This window comes from Dromiciops gliroides, chromosome 3, assembly GCF_019393635.1.
Source record: "Dromiciops gliroides isolate mDroGli1 chromosome 3, mDroGli1.pri, whole genome shotgun sequence".
Lineage (NCBI taxonomy): Eukaryota > Metazoa > Chordata > Mammalia > Microbiotheria > Microbiotheriidae > Dromiciops > Dromiciops gliroides.
The window spans coordinates 370,787,432-370,811,054 of record NC_057863.1 but is presented as its reverse complement, the minus strand read 5'-3'; the positions used below and the strand labels follow the sequence as shown (position 1 = coordinate 370,811,054).

The window sequence follows — 23,623 nt, the reverse complement described above, 5'->3', positions numbered from 1 at the left end:
AAATTTATTTGGCACTAATTAAAATAACAATATTAAAGTATACACATAAAGGCTAAATCAAACACCCTATTTGCAGATGAAATGATGACATTCTTAGAATACCTCTGAGATTCAGTTAAAAACTCAATTGTTAAGATGGTTAAGAACTTCATTAAAATAGCAGATGACATAAGCATTAGCATTTCTATACTGTACTAAGAAAAAACAGAAAGCAATGAGCTTAAAATAAGTAGATCACCTGAACATTAAAGATCATATTTGTTTTTAATGGAAAAGAACATGATTAGATAGCTTTAACAACTACAGCCAGAGGGAAGGATTCTTGAAATACAAAGAGGAGATTATAAAATATAAAATAGGTAATTTTGACTCTTCAAAATTTAATTTTTTTGTACAAATAAAATTAATTATCAGAATTAGAAGAGAAAATTTAAAGTAGGGAAAATATCAGTATCAAATATCACCAGCAAAGATTTTATATCCAAAATATACAGAGAACTGATACTGAAAAATAAGACCAAAAAGTATTTCTCAATAAGTAAGTGGCCAAAGTATATAAACAATTAAAACTCTTTTGTTTTGTTTTGTTTCTCTTGCTCAATCCCTCTCAGGAATTATAGTTGAATTTGTATCCAAGCTGTGTTTTTCTTTGAAACTTTTCTTATAGATGTTTTTTAGATATTTTATTTTTCAGGGTTTGTTTGGAGCATTACTTTAAACTTCTTTAAAGTGGGATTCTTTTTTTCATTTGTTTGTTCACTTATTCTCACTTGTAGTTACAGGTCTCCTCTTGTTGGAGGAGGTATAAAGCAATCCAATCTTTCTCATTTCAATTTGGATTTATGCGAAAAAGTAACTGAATAGTCAATAATCTTAGACCTGGCTATCCCATGTGGATATATATTCCAAGGAAGTAAAAGGCAAAAACGACTGTACAATATATCCTAAAATAGTCAAAATATTTATAGCAGCATTATTTGTGGAAAAACAAACAAAAAATCCTAGAGACAGTGGCTACCCCTGTATTGGGAAAAGGATGAAAAACAGTTTTATATATAAATTTAATAGAAAGTTATTATGCAAAAAAAATTTTGAATATGAGAAATCCAAGAAATATGAGATTTGTATAAATGTATGTAGGGTGAAACAAATGGAACCTAGAAAACAATGTACATATTAACAATTAAATGCAACTTACTAATGTCAGTCTGATGCTGACTAGAAAACCAATGAAATTCCTAGAGAGCAAGTAATAAAATGTATCTTCTCTTTCATCACAAAGAAGTGAGGCTGTATTGTAAAGCTATGTGCGTTGTACTGGGTATTTTTGTATAATTTTCTCTATTTGTAACATAAGAGAATTTGATCTTGGGGGAAAGGCACAATGGCTGTAATGCAAAGATAAAAGACATCAGGAAAACTTTTTTTTTTCTTTTAGTGAGGCAGTTGGGGATAAGTGACTTGCCCAGGGTCACACAGCTAGTAAGTGTTAAGTGTTAGAGGCCGGATTTGAACTCAGGTACTCCAGACTACAGGGCCAGTGCTCTATCCACTATGCCACCTAGCTGCCCCTTGTCCGCAAAACTTTTAAAAACTGTTTGCTTCTTATAAGATAGGGTTCAACTTGGAGAGTCATTGAAAAGTAAAAATGTGAAAAATGTGAGTGAAGCAAAAATCATAGTGCTTAAGAAGCCAGAATCCAAACCATGACAAAGCATCAGAGCAAGGAAGGCTTTTGTGGAGGACTAATCCACTTGTTATATAATGTTGTATATCACATCTGTTTATGCTGGTATTTTATCCTCTCACCAGAGGTAGTATGGCATAATGAATAAAACTTTGACCTTGGAATTTGGAAACCATGGGTCTCAATCATGCCTAAAACATGTGATGCAGGCAGGTAATTCATTCAATCTCTCTCTGCCTCTGTGAGATGGACTATTTTCGCACAATAGGGTTGTTATAAAGATCAGAGGAGATAACGTACTTAAATAGCTTTGCAAATTTTAAGGTTCTATATAAGTGTAAGCTATAATTATCAATATTACTACTATTACTGGAGAGGCAGAAAGGCTTCATGGAAATAGCCAGTTTTGAAGAAAGGAAGAAGGGGGTTAAATTCTCACCTTAAACACATACTGGCTTCCTGACCCTGAACGAATAACTAAACCTCTCAGTGGCCTAGACCAGGGCTTCTTAAACTTTTTCCACTCATAATCCCTTTTCAACCAAGAAATGTTTAGGTGACCCCAGGTATATGGGTATATAAAATAGGTATACAAATCAAACATTTACTGCCAGATTGTTCATGACCCCCACATTCAGTCACATGACCCTATATGGGGTCACAATGCACAGTTTAAGAAGCTTTGACAACTCTCTAAGACTATCATTTTCAGAGAGGATTCTGACCTGCATTGGTAAATGGAGTTATCTTACCTATACCAATGAAATCACAGTCCATCTCCTATCATAGTTCCTACCTCTAACTTTATTACTATTACTGCTACCATGCTGTAAGTTCCTTAAAGATAGATACTATATTTATCTTAACTTGGTGTCTCTCCAGGATTTATCACAGTGTTCTGCACATTATAGGTGCCTAAAAATGTGGAGCTGCACTGTACTGTTAGTTAGCTGATATGTATAATTGTGAGTATAGGACATTACTCACAAAAGGATATGATGAAAAAGATTATGTTATCTAAGGGCTATTTCCCCTTCTAGGGACCCCATGTATCACTGCTAGGTTGTATGGGCCTTTTAAATTCCTTTAGTTTTCATGTTAGTGTTACTTTCCTTAGAGTTAGATCATAGTAGCTCTGTGGCTATAAGGTACATTATACTGAAACCCTTTATCTTTCAACTATTTTTACTGATTAGAAAAAACAACAGAAATGAACTAGGTGTAGGGTCAAGAATAATAACACTATGCTGTATTGAAAAACACTAATTGCATTTACATTGGCAAATATATTCAATGAAACATGAAATAATTTCCAACTATCTTAATCTATCATCCTATGATATTTACCAATATGAGAGGCTCTATTACTCTTCAGGAAGAAAAAGAAGCTATTTTGGATGGTACTCAATTAATGAATTCTTCTTGAATGAATTGACTACATCTTTGCCCGAGGTTATGTGTATGTTTTTACAAAGCAAATATTACCTTCTCACTTTGTCCACATAAAGGTCAAAGTATAATTATTCTAATTAATTATTATGAATTATCTACTTGAATGAAAGGCTTTATACAAAACAGACACTCTTCTTGCTCATGGGTTGGTGCATAATAAGGCAGTAGGCAAGCAAAAAAATCACTATGTTAAATTGATATAACAAAAAAAGTCAAAATATTTTGATTGCCCAAATATTTGTATTATGCCATTTTTAATGTAGATAAGACATCATTAAATTTAGTCTTTCCTTTGTGGTATATATGAACTACATTGCATTTTCATTAAGAGAAAAAAATAAATGCTTACATGATAATAACAAATTATATTTCTATTACACTCCATTATTATTAAGGACTTTAAATGCATGATCTCTTTGGCCCTCAAAAGAAATCTGTGAGTTAATGTCATGCTAAGATTTGGTCTAATGTTTGACAGTAGAAGGGAGTAGAGAGTGTGAAAGGCTATGTTGACATTATGAATCTTATATCTTCACTCACTGAAAAATAAAGTGTGCATTTTTTTTTCCAGAAAGAAGTGACAAAGGTAAAGATATTACATTATTCCTTGGAAATGTGAGCAGGTGTTTAGGGAAACCTAGTCAAAAGAATAATGTTAGGAATTGCCAGAAACATAGGGGTAATGACAGTGATTGGAAACCTTGACTTTCTGTGTTGGAGAAAAGAAATGGTACTATACAATAAGGTTGGGAGGCAGTAAGAGTAGATCTTACCCAAGGTTCTGGCATATGGGTCACCAAAAGAGAATTCTTATAAACATGATTAGCTCATTTTAGCCAATGAGGAAATTGAAGCATGTGATTGTTATATAACTTGCCCAAGGTTAAATCACATCATATATTATGTAGCAGAGAAAAAACTGGAATAGAATTCTTTTGACTACAAGGCCAGCATTTTTTATGTCATACAATACTATATCAATAGAAACTGCAATGACATTAATGGAATTACACATACATAAAAATATTGTACATATGTCTATAGAAATATATATACTATATATGTATATTTGTGTATATATAGCTATATATACACACATGCTCAAACAACCTATATTCACTTTATTATATTTTTTTATATTTGGGAGAATTTTGTCTGTACACTTTTATTATCATCTTGTCTTTCTAAACTTTGAAGATTATTTTTTCAGCTATGCATGAACCTGTCATATCAATGTGCTAGTGTTTTCCAAAAAAAAAAAGAAAGAAAGAAAAGAAAATGAAAACAGTTCAGTGGAAATGCCAAAATAAAAACAGAAATAAACCCACCTGACAGAATCTTGTAAGACAGAAATGTTTATGCTGGAATCACTTTAATACTAGTATATTTTTTCTATAAATTATTTTTAAACATGTGGGAACTTTTCTGCAAAAAAAAAAGAAAAGTGTAGCCTAAACAGCAAGTAGGGAGGTGAATCATTTTAGTAGGAAAGCAAACCATTACTGAATTTTGTCCAGTGATATCAATGCTACAAAAGTTCTGGTAATAATTTTGTTAATGCCTCCGATGCTTGGTGCATATTTACAAGTTGGTAAAAACAGAAAAGAAAGTAAAATGGTAGAAAATCCATCCAACATTTTACTGGCAATACAAGCAGATAAAAGAAAAAAAATTTAAATCTTACAAAAGTTTTGAAAGACTTTCCTTTTAGTTGTCATGAATACTTAACTCATCAGATCCAGCAAATTGTTAACTCACTATTTTGACACTTTGGGGTGGGTAAGTGGTACAGTGGATAAAGCACCGGCCCTGGATTCAGGAGGACCTGAGTTCAAATTGGGCCTCAGACACTTGACACTAGCTGTGTGACCCTGGGCAAGTCACTTAACCCTCATTGCCCCACAAAAAAAAAAAAAAGCTATTACTTTACCATCTTCTACTATCATCCTTTATCATTTCCTCCTTTTCACAGACAAACACCTAGAAGAAGTCTTCTGCGATTCTTTGTCTTCGTTTCATTACCTACTCACTTCAAAACCCCTTGAAATCTGGCTTCTAACTTCACCAAATTACTGAAACTGATCTTAACAAGGTTACCAGTGCATTAATTGTTCAATCCAATTACCTTTTTTCAGTCTTTATGCTAACAGAGTTATGACTACAATGGGACTATCAGGGTTCTGCTCCAGAATGCCCAAGGTCTAGGACCACACCTTACCCCATTATCTTCCTATGTCTCATGGTCCTTTATTGCCTTAACACTAAGATCTACAGTGTGACCATCTCTTATTTTTCATCTCATTGGTCTCCATGGTTCTATCATCAGCATGACCTTCTTGCATTCATGATCACTCCACTTCCATTCTTGGAATCAAGGAAGATGACTACTATGACTTCTGTAATATCTTCTATGACATCTGGACCACCCATACCTGCTGATCCCTCCTTTTGTTGGCCTATTCCTGAGAGTTAAGCAGTCTTTAGTTAAATATTGCCTAAAACACTAAATATTAAAACAATTATTTGTAAAACTATTACTTTCCTTAAGTAAATAAGAATGACATTGACAGTGAAGGGACAGGCCTGAAGTCTTAACATACTGACTGAGTTAGTCTCTGTTCATTTTCAAGTTTCCAACTTTCCACAGAAAATGCTAGAATCAATGAAAATACAACTTATGGAATACACAAATAAAAAGCAATTCAAATCAGATTTTGTTCTGTTTTTCCTGTGAGTGACTACTAAATTTCTACCCATATTCACATCTCTCTTTGGTTTCCTCATCTTGTCATCTTGTCACCTTGTTTGAAGACCTCAAGACTATATTCTAAGAGAGAATAAACTCTAGCAGGTCCTCCAAATCTGAAATCTTGAATGCTTTAAGGAATTATAAAATGTTAGCTGGCTACTAATTTATTATGAAATATATTATTATATTAGACTCTAATGATAAAAAGACTGAAATGATTCCATGTCTGGCCTCAAAGAGGTTTTTTTTTTCTTTTGGAAACTATAAGTCATGACATCTATCTCCCTATAGATATCAAAAAATATATTAGAAGAATCGTTATCTCTTTCAGTTAAAAAACTCAGCTTTGCTTAAGGGAATCTGCATAATGATCAAATCACACATCCTTGAATTACTGATGTATGAATTAATAGCATACTTACAAATATACTTCCTTTCTCACGTCTTAGTAAAGCTAAGATGAGGACTCCTGCTTCAACTTAAAGGCTCCCTATTCCAGGTTAGGACCATAACAACTTCTGAGTGAGTTTATATGTCTGATTTACAATTCAGCATACACAGGCAATTTATAATCATAGTCACCATTCCCTAAAAAACTAAAACACTCCAAGTAATGATGTCTGGCCTATAATCCTGAAAGTAATTAAGAAGTTGATCAAGAACTAGCCAGTAATATATTAAAGAAGAAGGTTAGAAATGATCAACATCTGCTGAGAAACTGAATCTGGAGGAAAAAGAGTCACGATTCAGAAATTACCAACATGTGACACCTGTTTACTGTAATAATTTCAAGGAAAAAACTAATGGAGAAATAATGACAGACCGCTGTGAAAGAGCTCGCCTAACACCATCAATCCCTGCCCTTCTCTCTCAGGGCTAATAATTTCATCATACCGAATCTATTTTTATTTTCATGTTTGAGATATATCCAAACTAGAATTTTTATCATTATTTATAGATGAAAGAGAAGAAAAGGAATAGAATTCATTACATTGAGCATACTGACACATAACTACAAGTCTGCTACACTCATTAAATTTAAGAAGTTGTGGTTGGAGAAAAGGAATAATAAAGAGGAAGTAAAATGAGAGAATGAATGGATGAGCAAAAGAGAGAAGAGTGGCAGAAGTAGACCCAGAAAGCAAGTAAAAGGTCATCTAACTTATCTTGAACTCAACCCAAATAGATAAACATTTTATAATTTTTTAAAAATATCTTTACAGAAGTAAATTCTATAGCCTCGATTGTTGAAACAAAGCAGATAGGAAATTCTTCCCAAGCCCCAGTCATTTGAGGCTGCTTCTTACACATTAAGTCTATTGTATACGTTTTTGGTCATCCATGGGGTAATTCAGGACAGTTGTTTAGCTTACTGTGGTACTTTGAAGAATCTGTGATTTAATTATCATAGCTGTTCTCTCCACTGATATAGATTGCACCCCCTTCATACCTTTCTTCTTGCAAAATTCTTGTGCCATTTTTTCCTGTGAATCCTTCATAGTAAGTGGGCTCCATTTGCCAGAGGCCTTCCTTTTGTTCATTTCCCATTTTCTGTTACCAGTGTATCCCTTGGATTTCAAAGTACATTTCCTTTGTTATCTCTTTTTATTCTCATTACATGATAAGCCTGCCTCCTTTTTCAGCGGACATATCCTCATGCCACTTTTCGCACACAGATCATCCCTGCTGTATGTCTCCTTATGTTCACTATGTATCTTTTTATTTTCCCTTGGATTTTTTAACATTTAATTCTTCTAAGAGCTTAACAATACAAAGATTTATAGTTATACAGCAGCCATTTTGCAAAACAGGGCATAATGGAGATGAGTAGTGAGGCAGGTTAGGCTCATTAAAAGCAGTGACCATTTTCCCCGCTGCAGTCCAGCTTAATCTCTTTTTGCTCAACTCTGGTCCATTTGCAGGACTGATGCAAAGCTGATTAACAATTATTTTATTTTATTTTTTTTTGGTGAGGCAATTGGGGTTAAGTGACTTGGCCAGAGTCACACAGTTAGTAAGTGTCAAGTGTCTGAGGCTGGATTTGAACTCAGGTCCTCCTGACTCCAGGACCAGTGCTCTATCCACTGCACCACCTAGCTGCCCTGTGATTAACAATTATGATCATCTAATGTGATGTCTTCTAGTTGTGTACCATAATCTATATAATATACTTTTTTTACTCAAAAGATAATAATTAAGCACGCAAGTAATTCTTAATATATCTTAAGTTGATTAAGTCATCTCTTTGCCTTCATTTCCCAAGCTAGTGACTCATTTTCTTTTTATATTATTTATAGATCCTCATTTCTAATTTCTGATCATTTTCATTGTTCTGAATTCTTCCTTCTTCAAGTTACTTTCCCCTTCAAAATGTGGAGCCTCAAAGAAGACACCAAACTCTAATAGAATTTAGTATGTGCTGGTGATAAAGGATTACCTCAGAAAGTTAACCTGTTTATTCACTTTAACAGTTTTTCTATCACTATCAAAATTGAATTGATGTTACATAAAAGTGACCATTGTGGCATAGGTGAAAATACTTGAAAGCTTTTGGCACTTAGTACCTGATTTGAGTTTCAATCAACCTGTGTTCCATTTAGGTAGGCACTATGAAGTTGTATAATGCTTTTCACTGATGTTGGTGTGGCTGTTACTTCAATGAACACAGAAGTCCCAGGTAAAAGCTGTCAAAAACTAACTTATATACTGAAGTTTCTTAGACAAAAAAGAAAAAAGAATAAATAGGGAATATCATTTTAATTCGATCAGTTGCTATAATACTATTCATTATAACATTCCATTGGTGTTAAAGGCTTACAGAAATGTGGAAGTGAAGCACTTAAAGTTCCCACATGAACACTGTGAGCACACTCAAAGTTTGGGGGTTTATAATTCCCCCCCTTCCCCCCTCCAATTTTCTACCTCTGTAACCTCAAGGAAATCACTTTAACTTTCTAAGTCTATTTCTTCCTGCAAACTGAGAAGTTGGGACTAGATAATCTCTATGGTCCTTTACAGCCCAAAATCTAGCATACCTTCATCTAAAAAAAAAAAAAAAAAGATTCTTTGTGCATGGAGAAGCTATTATGCAAACAGATGTCAGATGAAGGAAAGTCCTTCCTCAGACTATTAAAAATGTGATTCCAATGTTCTTTGCTGTATACTCCTCGCAATAAAGTGAAAAACAACTAGCTTGTATCAATCATTTTCTTTAAATCCTACATCTTGTTCTGTTAACCTGCCAAACTGTTTCCCTGAAGCACAGATCTGGCTAGCAGTTTCCATAAATAATGCAGTAAATATTACTTTTATGACCTAAAGTCTTTCAAGAAGCTTTGAAATGGATAGTGCTAAAATAAAGATTCCCATCTTCTGCTCTGCCCCTCCTTGAGATTTATCCATATAAAACAGACGTTAGCATATGAAGGGAGTTTACTAATTGTTTTTTAGTTTTGCATAAAATTAACAGAAGGTAACTATCATTGGCTTCTGGCCTATTCTAACTCCTCTATACAGTTTTTCACTATTTTGAAAAACAAAGAAATTGCATGCAAAAATATCAAGGATACAGTCATTTCTCTGAGCAACAAATGACTAATTGTAATAAATGGTGGAACTGAATCCTACATTTTTCTTTAGTCAGCTGCCTATTTCATGTCTCTCTTCTCTAGAAGACAGTGATTTATGTATTTATCAGCTGGAACCAAGAAAAACTAAGTATTACACAATAAAAACACATTTATATAGCACTTCAAAGTTTGCAAAACTCTTCAACTTTGTGAAGGAGGTATAACAAATCACACTGGTGATGATAATGATGATGACTGCAGTAATCACCACTAGTATTTCTATAGCACTTTAAAGTTTGCAAAAAGTTTTCCGTACACATACACATATGTATATATGTTATCTCATGGTCTCTAAAATTTTGTGAAGTAGCTGCTATTCCTGTTGTTCCCATTTTACAGATAAAGAAACTAAGGTTGGGAAAGGTTAAGTAACTTTCAGAAATATTAAAAATGGAGATTTTGTGACACTAGTAATGTAGTGTTTGATAAACCCAAAGACTCCAGCTTCTGGGATAGAAACTCAGTATTTGACAAAAACTGCTGGGAAAACTGGAAGATAGTATGGCAGAAATTAGGCATAGACCAACATCTTACACCTTATACTAAAATAAGGTCAAAATGGATACATGATTTAGACATAAGAGGTGATACCATAGGTAAATTAGGAGAGAAAGGAATAGTCTACCTATCAGATCTTTGGAAAGGAGAACAGTTTCTGACCAAACAAGAGATAGAGTATATTATAAAATGCAAAATGGATGATTTTGATTATATTAAATTAAAAAAATTTTGTACAAACAGAAGCAATGCATCCAAAATTGGAAGGGAGGCAGAAAACTGGGAAACAATTTTTGAGGCCAGTGCTTCTGATAAAGGCCTCATCTCTAAAATATATAGGGAATTAAATCAAATTTAAAAGAATCCAAGTCATTCCCCAATTGAGAAATGGTCAAAGGATATGAACAGGCAGTTTTCTGATGAAGAAATCAAAGCTATCTATTCCCATATGAAAAAATGCTCTAAATCTCTAATGATTAGAGAGATGCAAATTAAAACAACTCTGAGGTACCACCTGACACCTATCATATTGGCTAAAATGACAAAAAAGGAGGATAATAAATGTTGGAGAGGCTGTGGGAAAATTGGAACACTAATGCATTGTTGGTGGAGCTGTGAGCTGATCCAACCATTCTGGAGAGCAATTTGGAATTATTCCCAAAGGGCAATAAAGCTGTGCATACCCTTTGACCCAGCAATTCCACTTTTAGGTCTTTTGCCCAAAGAAATCATGGAAGGGGGAAAGGGACCCACATGTACAAAAATATTTATAGCTACTCTTTACGTGGTAGCAAGGAATTGGAAGTTGAGGGGGTGCCCATCAATTGGGGAATGGCTGGACAAGTTGTGGTATATGAATACAATGGAATACTATTGTGCTGTAAGAAATGATGAGCAGGAAGAGTTCAGAGAAACCTGGAGGGTCTTACGTGAGCTGATGATGAGTGAGATGAGCAGAACCAGAAGAACATTGTACACAGTATCATCAACATTGAGTGTTGACCTACTGTGATGGACTATATTCTTCTCACCAATGCAATGGTACAGAAGAGTTCCAGGGAACTCATGATAGAAGAGGATCTCCAAATCCAAGAAAAAAAAAGAAAAAAAAGAACTGTGGAGTATAGATGCTGATTGAACCATATTATTTCTTTTGTTTTGGGTGCTGTTGTTTTTTTTTCTATTTTGAGGTTTTGCATCACTGCTCTGATTTTTTCTCTTGTAACAGGATTAATGCAGAAATAGGATTAATGTTATTATGTGTATATATATGTGTGTGTATATATCTATATCTATATGTATAGAGATATATAGACATAACCTATATCAGATTACCTGCTGTCTAGGGGAGGGGGGAGGGAGGGGAGGGAGGGAGAAAAATCTGAAATTGTAAAGCTTGTATAAACAAAAGTTGAGAACTATCTTTACATGTAACGGAAAAAATAAAATACCTTATACATTAAATAAATAAATAAATAGATAGATAAAATGGAGATTTTGTTTTATAAACCATGAAAGATATTAAAAATAACTGGGAAGATTCTTGGGTTCTTGTTCTTTGCTTCATTTGTTTTTGTGTAAATTTATATAATATCTATATGTATCTATATCTCTATTTATCTTTGGATAAATATGTTCTATCTAGCTAGCTATCTTTCCATCTATCAGTAGGCAGCTAAGTAAGTGGTGCAGTTGATAGAGTGCCAGGTCTAGAGTAATGAAGACCTGAGTTCAAATTTGACTTCAGGTACTTTCTGGATGTGTGACTTTGGACAAGTCACTTAACCCTGTTTAGTTTCCTCATTTGTAAAATGAGCTGGGGAAGGAAATGGCAAAAACTCCAGTATCTTTGCCAAGAAATCTCCAAATAAGGTCACAAATTCAGATACTTCTGAACATCATACACACACACACACACACACACACACACACACACACACACACACACACACACACAGACTTCCTTAGTAATTCTAAAAGCCAATTTCAAATGGCCTTTTTAAAAGATTTGGCTCTTCCTAAATTTGTTCATATCCCTTAGAGACCAGAGAGTGTAGAGAGGATTAGGTAGAGCTAACAGAACTATCGGCTAACAGGGAAGGAGCCTGAATAGCTTTCAATGCATTGCTCTCTGTTTTTCAGGCTTTTTTTGTCATCAGTTTGGTTTCTCTGTTCTTTTCTGTGTTCTTTTATTGCTAGTTACAAGGCTCTGATGTCTTAGGAACTCCTACTGAGGCCTTTGGGGCTACTATATTTCAGTTGCTGGTGGGTGTGATGATTGGGCATTTTTAGATCAGCACTCTCAGTTTCATGAAAACTAAAATGAAGATACACAGCAGCTCTGATCTCAGTATAATCCAGTTTCTGTGACCAACAGCAACTTTCTGGGCATCTCACTGATCCTTATCTCAGGTATTTTTTGGTTAGAATTCTTTTGAATTTATTAATTGTTGAAAATGGGTAGACATGCACTTCCAGAACTACAATGTGATTTTCATTTCAGAATTTGGTACAACATGTTTATTACAACCAAGAAGGTCTGGAAAAGCAAAGAAAGCATGACCTATGTACAAGCTGAATATTACAATGAGTTTTTCTGAACTCTTGGAGCTACTGAGGAGTAAATAAAATAGCCCTATAGATGGATTAAAACTCAAGTCTTCCAACTCTATTGGAAAACCATTGCTCATTCTACTGTATCCTCTTAATTCTGTGCAAAGCTACAACAAAAATAAAAAAACAAACAAAAAACAACCCTTAAATGTCTAGAGAAAGCTATATCAAATTCTCTAAGCTTATAAAACTTGCTTTTTCAGAGATGTTATATCTTTTTTTGCATGTTACTCAGTAATTGGCATACCATTTCTAATACTCTGGCATATCATGAATACAGTAGAATATTTTTATAACATAGATAATTACTATGAGGTGTCAGCTAAACGAAAATCCTATTCCATTGCTTTATTGTGGCCTGAAGGTGGCTCTGGATTCTTGAAGACTGTCTTTGGAATCCATAATCTAATAGGCCCTGGGAAACTAGAAAAGTCTGTGCTATGGAACAGGCAATAGATTGAATATCTGTAATCGAAGGACCATTTTACCTAAATTCAAAGAACCTCATTACCATTTCGCTGCTGAGTAATATGTGTATACACACATGCATGCATACACATATACATATAAACACACATGTATATGTGTGTATGTTATATATAAATGTGTGTATATCTACATATATGTGTATATTTTTTGTATTAATATTTACTATTTCTACTGTCCCTAAATATCTAATTAAGATAAAAGACAGTTGTAATCTGTGTCAATATAGATTCTTCAAGTGATAAAATACAGGTCCTTTTATATCTCCTGATATATTTCATGGTGCAAAATATGAAACCATAATATACCTTTGCCATACCTGGAGTGGACTTCTGGCCTCCCAAATCCCTATCCCTATTGAAATCTCTTTTCCTTCACGGCCCTAACTCAGGTACCCTCTGTTCCTTAAAGCCTTCCCTGATCTATACAGCTGGAAGTGATTTTTAACATGTTATGTCTTAAAGCAATTTTCCCATACGATTCCTCTTTGATAATCAAATTCTACTTTGAATTATAGCTATTTACACTTTGTTCCCGATATTAGATTTTGAGTACCTTGAAGAGAGAGGCTGTGTCACATTTCATCATCCTAATAGTGCCTTGAATCTCCTTTGTTGCTATTCAGTAATTTTCAGTCATGTTAGACTCTTCATGACCCCATATGGGGTTTTCTTAACAAAGATACTAGAGTGTTTTGCCATTTCCTTTTCCAACTCATTTTACAGATGAGGAAACTGAGGCACAAAGGGTTATATAAATTACCCAGGGTCACACAGCTAGTAAGTGTATGGGGCCAGATTTAAATTTAGGTTTTCCTGAATCCAGGTGGGGTGCCACCTAGCTAACCTGCCCTGAACCTAGGAGACACTTAATAGATGACCACTGAAAAGAAATAATGTATTAGTCTAGTTCCAACCCAGTTTTAAAATGAAGCTTTGTTGTTCCTTCAGAATATCCACATGGTGTTTTAATCAATATCATAATTTTAAAAATCTAACATTTGAGGTTAGGCATGGTGACATGCCTGTAATCCCTGCTACCTGGGGAACCTAAGGCTGGGGAACTGCTTGAGCTTGATAGCTCTGAGCTGCAGTGGGTATCCCCATTAAGTCCATCACCAATTTTCTGAATCTGTGGCACTTGGGGCTACCAGGCTGCCACAGAGTGGCAAAACAGAGCACATTAAAGCTCCCATGAAGGGAGAGATTTCTCAAAAGTGGTTGTAGTACTGCAAGCATAGGAGAGATAAGGAGACCTAGTCTCAAAAATACAAACAGGGAGCAGAGCCAAGATGGTAGAGGAAAGGCAGTGACTTGACTGAGTTCTCCCCCAAACCTCTCCAAATACCTTCAAATAATGCTATAAGACAATTCCTGGAGCAGCAGAATCCACAAAAACATAGGGTGAAATAATTTTACAGTCAAAGACAACTTAGAAGGTTAGCAAGAAAGGACTGTTATACCAGGATGAGAGTGGAGCACAGCCTAGCACAGGCCCCTCCAGCTTAGACCCAGCTTCAGCCACAGCAAACAAGGAGCAGGCCTTGGGAGCCTCTAAATCAGCAAATGCAGCAACTACTTCTGCAACTCAGCCCACAGATGGTAAAGGGGGTCTAACAATTGGCCAGGTAGAGACCACTGAGGCAGGAATCTATTGTTTTACCTATACTCTGCTCCACATCACAGTCTTGGGGTGGTGGTCTCAGGCAGGAGAGAAGCACAAGCACATTAGAGCTTGCAGCCACAGTGGAGTAGGACTCTGTTCATATTTCCAAGGCAGAAAAGCAGGCCTGTGGTTGCTTGCAGACCAGAGCACAGGCCAGAAGAGTAATAAACATACCTCTCCTTAAATCATAACACCTCGGAAGAACTAAGGACTTACAAATTCCTAGAAGTATCTTTGAAAGCAGTTACTCAAACCCCCTGAAGCTTGAAAAAGTGCACCCTAAACCCTGGAAGCAGTGCCCCACTTTGACAAAGAGTTAAAAGTCAAGAAATAGGCTAGAAAAATGAGCAAACAGAAAAAAAAAACTGCTGACCCTAGAAAGTTTCTATTGTGACAAGGAAGATCAAAATACACCCTCAGAAGCAGATAACAAGTCAAAGATCCTACATCCAAAGCTTCCAAGAAAAATATGAATTGGTCTCAGACCATAGAAGGGCTCAAAAAGAACTTTGAAAATAAAATAAGAGAAGTAGAGGGGAAAAATGGAAAGAGAAATGAGAGTGATGCAAGAAAATCAAGAAAAAAGTCAACAGCTTAGTAAAAGAGACACAAAAACATACTGAAGAAAATAACACAGACTAGATCAAATGGTAAAAGAGGTATAAAAAGACAATAAGGAAAAGAATGCCTTGAAAAGGCCAATTGGCCAAATGAAAAAGGAGGCACAAAAAGCTTTCTGAAGAAAATAATTCCTTAAAAATTAGGATTGAGGAAATGGAAGCTAATGACTTTATGAGAAATCAAGAAACAATAAAGCAAAACCAAAATAATGAAAAAAATAGAAGACAGTATGAAACATCTCATTGGAAAAACAACTGATTTGGAAAATAGATCCAAGAGAGATAATTTGAAAATTAATGAACTACCTGAAAGCCATGATCAAAAAAATAGTCTAAACATCATCTTCCAAGAAATTGTCAGGGAAAATTGCCCTGATATTCTAGAACCAGAAGGTAAAATAGATATTGAAAGAATCCACCAATCACCTTCTGAAAGAGATCCTAAAATGAAAACTCCCAGGAATATTACAGCCAAATTCCAGAGCTCCCAGGTCAAGGAGAAAATATTGCAAGCAGCCAGACAGAAACAATTCAAGTATTGTAGAGCCAGTCAGGATAACACAAGATTTAGCAGCTTCTACAATAAATGATAGGAGGGATTGGAATATGATATTCTGGAGGGCAAATGAACTAGGATTACAACCAAGAATCACCAACCCAGTAAAACTGTGTATAATCCTTCAGGGGGGAAAGTGGGGATTCAATGAAGGAGAGGACTTTCAGGCATTCTTGATGAAAAGACCTAAGCTGAGTAGAAAATGTGACTTTCAGATACAAGATTCTAAGAGAAGTATAAAAGATAAACAAGCAAAAGAAATCATAAGGGATATTAAAATATTAAACTGTTTACATTCTTATGTGGGAAGATGCTACTTGTAACTCATAAAAATTTTCTCATTATCAGGGCAAGTGGGTGGAATATATTTAGACAGATGGCACAGATGTGAGTTGAATATGAAGGGATGACATCTTTAAAAAAATAAATTGAGGGGTAAGAGAGGAATACACTGGGTGAAAGGGAAAGGGAGAGGTAGGATGGGGTAAAGTATCTCACATAAAAGAAGCAAAGCAAAAGTTTATACAGTAGAGGGGAAGATGGGGAGGTACTGGGGAGTGAGTAAACCTTACTCTCATCAGAATTGGCTAAAAGAGGGAAAAATATACACACTCAATTGGGTACAGTAATCTATCTTACTCTGCAGGAAAATAGCAGGGGAAGGGGATGGGGAGGTTATAGAGGGTAGATTGGGGGAGAGGACAGTCAGAAGCAAAACACTTTTAAGTAAAGAAAAGGTGAAAAGAGATAGAGAACAGAGTAAATGATATGGGGAGAGAGTAGGATGGAGGGAAATTCAGTTAGCAATAGTAATTGTGAAATGAGCAGGATGCTCTCAAAAATTTGCAAAGACTAACATGAACTGATGCAAAGTGAGATGTACTGTATACAAAGTAACAGCACTATTGTAAGATAACTGTGAATGACTTGGCTATTCTCAATAATACAATGGTCTAAAAAAACTCTGAAGAACTTATAAAAAAATGTGATCCATCTCCAGAGAAAGAACTGATGGATGGTGTCTGAATACAGATTGAAACATTTTTTTTTAAGTTTCCTGTTCTTAAGTTTTTTTGTATGTTTTCTTTTACAACCTCACAAATATGAAAATGTTTTACATGACTACACATGTATAATTTATATTGAATTGCTTGTATTCTTAAAGGAGGGGGTGAGAGGGAAGGAGGAAGAGAATTTGGAACACAAAGTTTTAAAAATGGATATTAAAATTGTTTTTACATGTAATTGGGGGAAGAATAAAATTCTAAATAAATGAAAAAAAATACAAACAAAAACATTTCCAAGATTTGAGGATAAAAGTGAGGGAAATTTTGCTTTATAATATAATTGTTGTTGCTATTTTATTGGACAGTTTCACTTTTTTCCAAGTTCCAAAAATCTGAGGAAAGAGCGAACCCAAGTTTTTTGCATATAATTACAACATACTTGTTTTTCAGGAATGTTGCTTTTCCTATGGATTCCTTTCCTCCAGCCCTCTTGCCTGAGGACACAATGATTCCTCATAATCAGTCAGAACTTCTGGTCCAGTCACATGGCCACACCTTGAACTTTAACCAACAGCTACTACCACTGCCATTAATGGGGATTCCTTTTGTTCATCATTTCAACTAATTGCTATTTAATAGGTATACAATTTGTCATTCAGGTTTTATCAAACACAAAGTCAATATCATTATTATTTCATGTTACATAGAGGCCCAGAATTCCCAGGTCCGTATTAGTAATAAGTGAGGTACAGTTATCTTTAAAACAGCCCCACTGTGGGTGGCATGGAAAAAGGTTCCTTTTACTCCCTAATGAAATATTTGGGTAGGAGTGCTAGACTCAAACTGGGCCTCTTGAGAAAACTTTTCTCAGTAGTCAAGGATTTAACACTTATGACAAAAGTGTTTGACATGTGGAAGTGGTACAGAATGAAAATGGCACACTAGAGAAGAACTGTCAACGAAAGATTTATATTTCCAACTTAATGGTCACAAAAAAAGCATTTTACTCATGTGTGCCTTATAAACAACCTTCACCTCTAAACTTATGTTTGCTGAAGCAATTTCTTGAACTGCTTAGCTAGAAATTGACCTTTAAAAAGTTCACATATGTAGATGTAGAATTTTTAAAGTTAGGTATGGAAGGTGTCTTAGAGACAACCTAATCTAACTCTTTCATTTTACACCTGAGGAAAATAGAGGTGAAGGGACTTGTCCAATGTCACAGAAATAGTGTTAACAGACACAGGATTTGAAGCTTTGTTTTCTTTTGTCAAATCTAGTTCTCTGGCTATTATTTCATGTCATATATGTGTATACACACATTCACATACACAATTTCTATGATGCTTTCCCATACATGGGAAAAGAAATCAAGATATGTAGAGGGAATGGTTTTAAGGTTTCACTAATGCATATGGATTTTCTATTTCTATATTTTTAAAAGGCATTATATATCCCATTATTCATGCCCATTTTTCAAGGTACATTTAATATCTCAGATTCAGCTAATTTACTTCATTATGGTTCACCTTTTCCCTTGGCAAAAATACCTGCCATGTTTTAACTTCAAATAGAATACTAAAATGCTGTACTTTACCCTTGGGATATGGATTTTGACTCTGAAATGACTGTGTAATAGTACCTAGAAGCCAATATATGCTCAGTTTTTTATTTTCTACCCATTTAAATTTTTTTTTGGTGGGAAAATCATATCAATAAACATGTGTGATGAAGGATCGAGAGACACATGCTTACAAAGCTTCTAGGTTCAGATAAAGATTTCCTACTGATAAGTCCATCATTTTAATAGGCTGTGTCTTTTTTTATCTTGGAGCCTTGAGGAAAATGTTTGGCTGATGTATTCTAAATTAATATGAAAATGTTTCTGTAAGGAATTGTTTCTGTTCCAGCATAACTGAGAATAGTATAAGGTTCTGAAAAAATGTATTAAATCAATCAATATATAATTATTGAACCTCTAAGTATGTGTTCAATTCTATGAAGTTAGTTATAAATGAAGAAGAACAAATCTGAGATGTATTTTGAAGAGCTAAATGACATAACACTTCAGACAGCATTTAACAAATGGAGACAGAGGGATTCTATGATACAGCTTCTCACTTGTGAGACGAGAAAAATAATCATACTGGCAGAAATGGGGATAGTTGAAAAAAAGGGAAGGAAAATAAGTTCAATTTGAGAAATGTTAAGTTTGGAGGTAATAGGATACCAAGTGTAGAAGGTAAAGAGGCTTACTAGTAAGCAAAGGTGGGGGCAGCTAGGTGGCACAGTGGATAAAGCACCAGCCCTGGATTCAGGAGAACCTGAGGTCAAATCCGGCCTCAGACACTTGACACTTACTAGTTGTGTGACCTTGGGCAAGTCACTTAACCCTCACTGCCCCACAAAAAAAAAAAAAGGAAAGGAAAAGAAAAGAAAAAAAGGAACAAAAAAGAAAAAGAAAAGGCTACTATATTGGGCAAGTATGGGGTCACTGGCAATTTCAGATAGAGAGAAGAGAAAAATAGACTTTATAAGCAATGAATAAATAAGAAGTATAGGGGCAGCTAGGTAGTGCAGTGGATAGAGCACCGGCCCTGGAATCAGGAGTACCTGAGTTCAAATCCGGCCTCAGACACTTAACACTTACTAGCTGTGTGACCCTGGGCAAGTCACTTAACTCCAATTGCCTCACTAAAAACTAAATAAATAAATAAATAAGAAGTATAGTCCAGTGTAATACTAGTTTGAGAATCCTTTGGAACATTTATGTGATTCCTGCTATCAAATGAGACAATATTTGTACACAATACACATATAAAAACATGTATATGGGGGCGGCTAGGTGGCGCAGCGGATAAAGCACCGGCCCCGGATTCAGGAGTACCTGAGTTCAAATCCGGCCTCAGACACTTGACACTTACTAGCTGTGTGACCCTGGGCAAGTCACTTAACCCCCATTGCCCCACAAAAACAAAACAAAACAAAACAAAACATGTATATGTATGTGTGTGTGTGTGTATATATATATATATATATATATATATATATATATATATATATATACACACACACACAAAGAACCAACATAATAAATTAAATTCTTTCATTATATTGGGTTTAAGCCAAATGTCTTTGGGTTTAATTCCAGATGTTATATCTAAAATGTATATTCATATGAAAATGTGCTTTATTCATAAAAACATGAAATTCTGCTCTTCAAAAAAAAAACATTCTGTCTATCCATCTCTCTCTCTCTCTGTATAGATATATTTATGTATGTATTGAAATAAAATTACCCTTTCTCTGGGTGTACAGCTAGAGATCTTGGTTGATCCAGGCCTTGAGAAATGATTACATATCGGAATGAACCATTAAGTCTTGCAACTTCAATCAAGTTGAAGCCATGGTCTGTCCAATATATATTACCTGGAAGAAAGACCAAACATTTTAATAATGTTATTAGCAAGAAATAAGAGGAAATGCTAAAACTGAATTTTAGTATAACTAGCATAATTGACAAAATTGTTTTTTAGTCTATTTTTCTTAACTTTTGGGGGGTTTCCTCATTTCCCTGCTAGCAGAAGGTTATAAATGGCTAAAACATGAACACTTCCAATCCTGTTCTCAAGGATTCCCATCTTAAATAATATTCTGGTACTTTTAGCTGTCAAAAATAAACCAAAACTTTTGACACCTGAAGAAAGGGTGGGTGTATTTTAACTTTCCAACTGTCTTCAGGTAAAAGAGAATTTCTAAAGCATTTTCTCCCATTTCCTGCCTTGTGGAGTTCTCAGGAGACTTTGGCAAAGTTAACAATGGATAATCTACTTCTACATAAAAACATATATCCAGAGGCTCTGAAGCATTAGAAAGAGTAGTGCTGAAAGCAAAACAGACTATTTACCCCTGTGGCCATAAGTACAAAAGTTTATTGTTATGAGCCAAAACCAGAATTTTGACAAAGCAGATTGAGCCCCTAGAAAAACTGGTGTGAAAAGGTAAAGAATGTCATGGCTTATACCAGCAATCCAGTCAACTGCTATGCCTTCCACTCTTCCCAAACCATTTGTAATAATATCTTCCTTCCAAGTCTGATCTCTTTTAGCTCTGCTAATTTTATTGAAGCCCATGTCTGTCCAGTAGATGGTATCATTTTCTATAGATAAAACACAGAATAAAATCAAAATTATTAAAAGGCATGATTTTGTAGCAGAATTGTGAACAATTTACTGAAATATTCTTTGGTGGATATCCAACATTGAATGGCTTAAAGTAACGTATCTTCAGAATTATGAGTTCATGCAAAATGTCAAGAAGTTTACCACTATATAATTTTAATCAAATCTTCAATGTATCTGTATTTGAAGTATTTCCTGACTAAATAGCTATTCTACTGCCTCAGCATAACATGAAAGGTGATCTGTTTTTTAAGGTTGCATCAAAAGAGCACAAATTCTGGCAGATCCTATTCCAGGGGAAGTGGAAAGACTTTAAATAAGGCTCCAGAGACAAACTCTTTTCTCATCCAAGGTTCAAACTAGTAGAATCAGAAAAGCCCATCATTAAAATGATAGTATCCAAATGATGGAATCTTGTGGTCATAGCAACTCTTAAACCAATCAATAGGTACAGAGGCATCATAATTTATATAGATGGGGAAGCCAGCACCCACCACTGTGCCTGGCATATAGTAGGTACTTAATAAATTATTATATTTGGATTGATTTCTTTTTTTTTTTTTTTTTTTTTTTTTTTTTTTTATTGAGGCAATTGGGGTTAAGTGACTTGCCCAGGGTCACACAGCTAGTAAGTGTTAAGTGTCTGAGGCCGGATTTGAACTCAGGTACTCCTGACTCCAGGGCCGGTGCTCTATCCACTGCGCCATCTAGCTGCCCCGGATTGATTTCTTAATAAGGTAATACCCATGATGATGAAATTAAATAACTTTTGAAGTGTCCAAGTAGTTAATTTGTTATGCAAACCACTTAGTTTGACTTCTCCTTTCCCCTAATTCTCCCTTTCATGGAATTTCCAAGTGCTGCATGATAGGACCAAACATTTCATCTAAATTAGGCAGCATTTAACCACTTTTATCTTTAGAATTTTCACTGTGTAAGGTTAGTTCCAAATGGACAAAGAAGAGTCACTAAGGGATTTGATATCAAAGTTGCACAATAGAAGGTTAAAGCTGTTCAAGGATTCACTAAAATGGCTTGCAATGTCACAAATAGGTAAAATTCATTAATATGTGTACAGTTTGAGTAATCTTGTCACCTAATCACCCATTGGCAAGGTATTTAATCAGAGACAAAAAAATGCAACTGGGAAGACTATCATGTAGCTTTTAAATGACCATAAGATAACTGAGAATGGATACTCTACAATATTCTTGAAGCCCTGATACATAATAACTTTCTTTTTCTTTTCTCTTTCATTCCTTCTTTCCTTCCTTTTCTTACTTTCTTTTTTTTTTAATTCAGTGATGAAAGATTTATCTGATGAATGCAAAACTGATCATTTAATGTTTGTTCTACTGCCTTCTGGGAATTAACTTTAAAGTGATTGAGCTACATAATACTGATTAACTATGTGTACATATTAGAGACAGTAGAATATATGTGGCTAGAGAGTTGGCCTTCAAATAAGGAAAAATTTGTTCAAGTCCTGCTCCTGACATACCCCAAGTTTATAGCCATGCTAAGTCTGTGAATATTTTAGCATCCCAGGTACTCTCAAGACCATGTTTCAGATGAGCCAGGAATTTGCATTGACGAAAGGAGTTTCTTCTGTAATTTCCCCTTCTCTAAGGAAAGTACACATATGGATACACTTATATATACAGATGAGATATAAGTTGAAGGAGTTTCTATCCTGATAATTCCCTAGATATCTGGATTTTATTATAAAGAAGACCTATGAAAGCACCATAGTTCTAGACCCCTATACCCCCCCCCAAAAAAAGGTAATGAAATGTCTTATACAGATATGAAACTTTAGGGGGAACTTTCTAATTAAAAAAAAAAACATTGAACAGGCTAACATAATCTTAGAGCTGTTTGTTTTTTGGTACAAATAAATTCTTTTCTCACAGCCCCTAGCGTGGTTAATAGGAAAGTGTTATGGATGTTAGCCAAAAGAATAGCCAAGAACAAGAGAAGATAAGGGGTAGAGAATTTATTTTTAACAAGTATGAAAGACATGGGGAATTTTCAAGTGACCTACATTAAGTATGTGATCTTTCTCTCTCTGTCACAGCCAAGGAATGACTGACTATGTGTGGGCGAAGTGCAGGTTGGCCTGTCTCCTAAAAGAGAAGGTTAAAAGGCTAGAAAAATAGTTCTTTATTCTCTGGGCTATCACAAAGGTTGAAATCTTCCTTTAAAAAACTGAAGAAGGGTTTTTAACAAAAACAAAAATAAAATGGATCTAAAGTGAAAAAAAGTATGTCTTGACTTGTTAGGAGGGTGGAAAATTAATAATGTCAATTAAAGAGTGAGGAGGACCAATGAAGACCTCAGAGGTAAGAAGATATTGAAGTTTCAACCTACATTGGTGGTGGGAATGACCTTCATAAATTATAGACTCATCAAAATGTGTAAACATAATCTAAATATTTAGGTATATATTTTTCCCCCTTCTGTAGATTTATACATATAGA

General features: G+C 34.9%; 1 protein-coding gene across 1 annotated transcript in view; it reads right to left on the bottom strand.

Annotated features, from left to right (window-relative positions):
• LRP1B (LDL receptor related protein 1B) overlaps positions 1-23,623 on the bottom strand; it is a 2,279,180-nt gene that overhangs the window by 623,487 nt on the left and 1,632,070 nt on the right. Inside the window, 2 exon segments of the mRNA XM_043994810.1 lie at positions 20,262-20,391; positions 20,987-21,121. Of these exon segments, the coding sequence (XP_043850745.1) occupies positions 20,262-20,391; positions 20,987-21,121 (265 nt within the window).